A 3366-nucleotide genomic window follows, 5' to 3' on the forward strand; every position below is an offset into this window, starting at 1 on the left:
TACTTGAGCGTATGGCAGACTTTCTCCAAGTGCACAGACTAAAACAAAAGAGGGCCATTGCACAGCTTAATTGTTAAAAACAAAGGACTTTACTTTAAAAAGTATTTGTATTTCATGTATTATCTTACTGCATTTGGCCCGCAGCCATGGATAGATTTTCATTTTGGCCCTCTCGGGGGAAATGTTTGGGCACCTCTGTCTTAGAGTGAATTTTCAGACTTAAGTGCAGAAAATTTCTTAGATTTGCTCCTACTCTCAGACTTAACTGTAAGTGCCAGTTATCAAAATTCTTAAGTCTAAGAATCACTCTGACTCCCCCTAAAAGTTAAGACTGCTCCATTCTAGTTTTTAGCTAAAACTTTTAGCCCATCTTAAAACCTGCTGTGTTCGTCTCCAGAGGTGTCAGCCAGCTTCAAGCCAGGAACGTCCATCAGATACGTCTTCCAGGAGCCCTCTGAGTGGAGCAGGAACAGCAGYGACCTGCCCTCCGTCTTCTCGGACCCAATAAGAGGAGAAAACGTTTCTCTGAGCTTCAGRACGGCTCAGAGTCCAGCTCTGCTGCTACTCGTCAGCTCCCACTACAGAGAGTCCCTGGTCCTGCTCATCAACAGGCACGGTGAGGAAGACCTCGGAGGTTTTTGCCTCTGAAATGACTCATCRAAGTTTTCATCTTCCCGTCTGTCGAGCAGCTGTTTGGTTTCAGTTCTTCTAAGTGTTTTCTGGTCTTATCACCGAGGCACATGCTGCCGACAGGTCGGGTCTGCCCACTGAGACGGCTGAAAACTTGTTTTCRCTCAGATATGATGTCATTTCTGCTTCTCAAAGTCGCACCTTGAATTCAGATTTTCTGCATCCAGACCTGGAGTCTAATAAAAATGACACTTTGCAGCTCGATTAGCCGTAAATGGATTCCCCCCTGCAGTTAATGGCTCAGAGGAAGCTGATAAAAAGCAGGACGTTGAGCTTTTTTTGTGCTGACTTCTTCAAATGAAACACCCAATTAGATCCCCGAGAGCTTAAAATTGTTTGCTCTGAGTGTTTTAGCCCCGACTGCAGATAAACCTCCTCCTGAACCCAAACACAACAGATTTCACTGAACGCCTCCTTATTTTTACAGTAATAACTAACAGCAGGTAGATGGAARCCTTTAAATAAATCATCTTAAAAACAGTAAGATTTATTTTTATTTCAGCTTTAAAAACATCKAATAATTTCCCTTATTTGGAGCTTTTGTTAAGTCTGAACTCAATTAGCTCGACTGCAGAGGAATTAGCTCTGATCCTCCTAATGGAGGAATCTTAATTAATAGAGCACAGAAACATAACCGTGTGTTTGACAGATTAAAAATGTAATCTCACCCTGTTGGCAAAGATTACAAAAACCACAGCGAGATCCTCAAATCCAACAGAAATGGGTTATTTTTGAAGTCTTGTCTGTTTTCTACTGCGCGTGAAGACGAGTTGGAGCTGAGGTACAAGCTGGAYGGCAGCAGACAGGCTGAGGTGTTGAGGAGCGGCGTGAGGGGCGTGGCCAAYGGACAGCTGCACACGGTTAGCGTCAGGAGGACGGCGGACTTCGTGTCCCTGCAGGTGAGTTCAGTTTAATTATTTAAAAGGACATCATGTAAATGTGACACATTTAACTGGTGCTGGGTGGTGTGAACAAAAGTTTATTTCACAGTATTTTTATCAAATATACTGACAGTTTTTAAATTTTCCTTCGACTCGGCAAAGCTTGCTAGGGTTTGTCTTACCAAGAAGAAGTAACTCAAGCACGTCATTAAATAAACTAAACCTCAAGTGTTCTTTTATTATAAATAGGGGTGTAAGAAAATATCGATACACTGAAATATCGCGATATTTCATTTCCCGATACTGTATCGATATTTTAAAGCCCTGTATCGATTTTTTATTAAGGTTTAAAATGTCAAACTTCTTGCCAACCATTCATTTTTATGTTGTAGTTCAGCCTCTGGCCATTAGTTGGCAGCAGTGAGCCAGCCATTTGGCTCCTCTACCTCTTGAGCGCCAGAGAGTAAGGGTAGCATTAGCATTGTAAGTAAACATTAGCCTTTTTTTTTTTCAGTAAGAGGTTTTTATTTAATAGAATTTTTGGACAAAAAAATCGCAATATATCGGGATATATCGTATCGTGACCCCTCAGTTATGATATGTATCGTATCGCCAAATTCTTGCCAATACACAGCCCTAATTATAAATACAAAAGCATTTTACTAACAAGCAGATTATAAAGTACCTGAAAAAAATAATACAGTAAAGTAAAAGTAAAATTACATTACCAAATTTCCCTCTGGGATCAATAAAATATTTTTTGAATTTGAATTTGAATGAACAGAAAAGGACTTTAGTAAAATACATTTCACTGATGAGAAAACTACTCAAGTWAAAGTCACAAAACTGTTTTTGGGAAAGTAAACGTACTTCTACACACTCTCTAAGAAATTAACTGTTGAATTTACTGAACCAAACTGGTTCCACTAAGCCAGGTTGAGTAAATTGAGCGATATATGTATTTTCTTTGCTCAGTTTACTCAACTAGGCTCAGTGGAGCCAGTTGACATGACTTTGTTGAGTAAATTCAACACTTAATTTTTTAGAGCAGAAACATCTTTTATGATGAGTTCAAAAATATTTAATTTTGTAACGAATAACTAGGTGTTAAATTTTAAAGTAAAGAAGTAAAAGTGTATATTTTTAGCTTTAAATGTAATGAAGTAAAAGTAGCTGTTTAAAAAATAGTTGGTAAAATAACAAATCCTCAAAAACACTACTTAAGTACTGTAATGAAGTAAATATACTGAGTTACTATAAACCTCTGCTAACAAGTATACTTCAAGGGATTAAATTAGTTCACTTTATGTTTCTAAAAGTAAACTGAAGTATCCTTAAAGTCATCTTGTATGTGTACTGTTAGTTTACTCRTAATAAACTTCAAGTCTACTTTTAGTTTATCAAAATACTGATTAAAGTTGATAAGATTTTAGTTGCAAAAATGCTTCTTGGAATTTAATTTTATATTGTTGGAAATTCTTCTTATTTGACCTTAAATGGTGACAATTGGATGATTGAAGTCTGAAGAAACTTTATTAGTTTAACAAATAGGGGCCTCAGTATCATGCGGAAGAACCATACGCAGCCCCAACAGCCTGGGACGTCCTCCTCTATTTAAGCTTTTTGTGAGAAGCGCTGAAACAACAAAAACAATCATTTTTCGTGTTAAGTTTATAAACCATTATGTATTTTTGATTTTGTCGAAAAACAAAATGGAAGTTTTTSCACTCGAGTTGCTTTCAGTTTCAGATCCAACCCTTGAAAACAATTAGTTCAGTGGTTCTTAACCTGGGTT

General features: G+C 37.6%; 1 protein-coding gene across 1 annotated transcript in view; it reads left to right on the forward strand.

Moving 5' to 3' along the window:
• The window catches only part of LOC106522901 (contactin-associated protein-like 4), a gene marked incomplete at its 5' end in the record, with an annotated part of 112209 nt that overhangs the window by 92782 nt on the left and 16061 nt on the right, over window positions 1-3366 (forward strand). The window contains 2 exon segments of the mRNA XM_014016138.1: window positions 398-616; window positions 1456-1589. Coding sequence (XP_013871592.1) covers window positions 398-616; window positions 1456-1589 — 353 coding nt within the window.

Source organism: Austrofundulus limnaeus, unplaced genomic scaffold (assembly GCF_001266775.1).
Source record: "Austrofundulus limnaeus strain Quisiro unplaced genomic scaffold, Austrofundulus_limnaeus-1.0 Scaffold139, whole genome shotgun sequence".
NCBI lineage: Eukaryota > Metazoa > Chordata > Actinopteri > Cyprinodontiformes > Rivulidae > Austrofundulus > Austrofundulus limnaeus.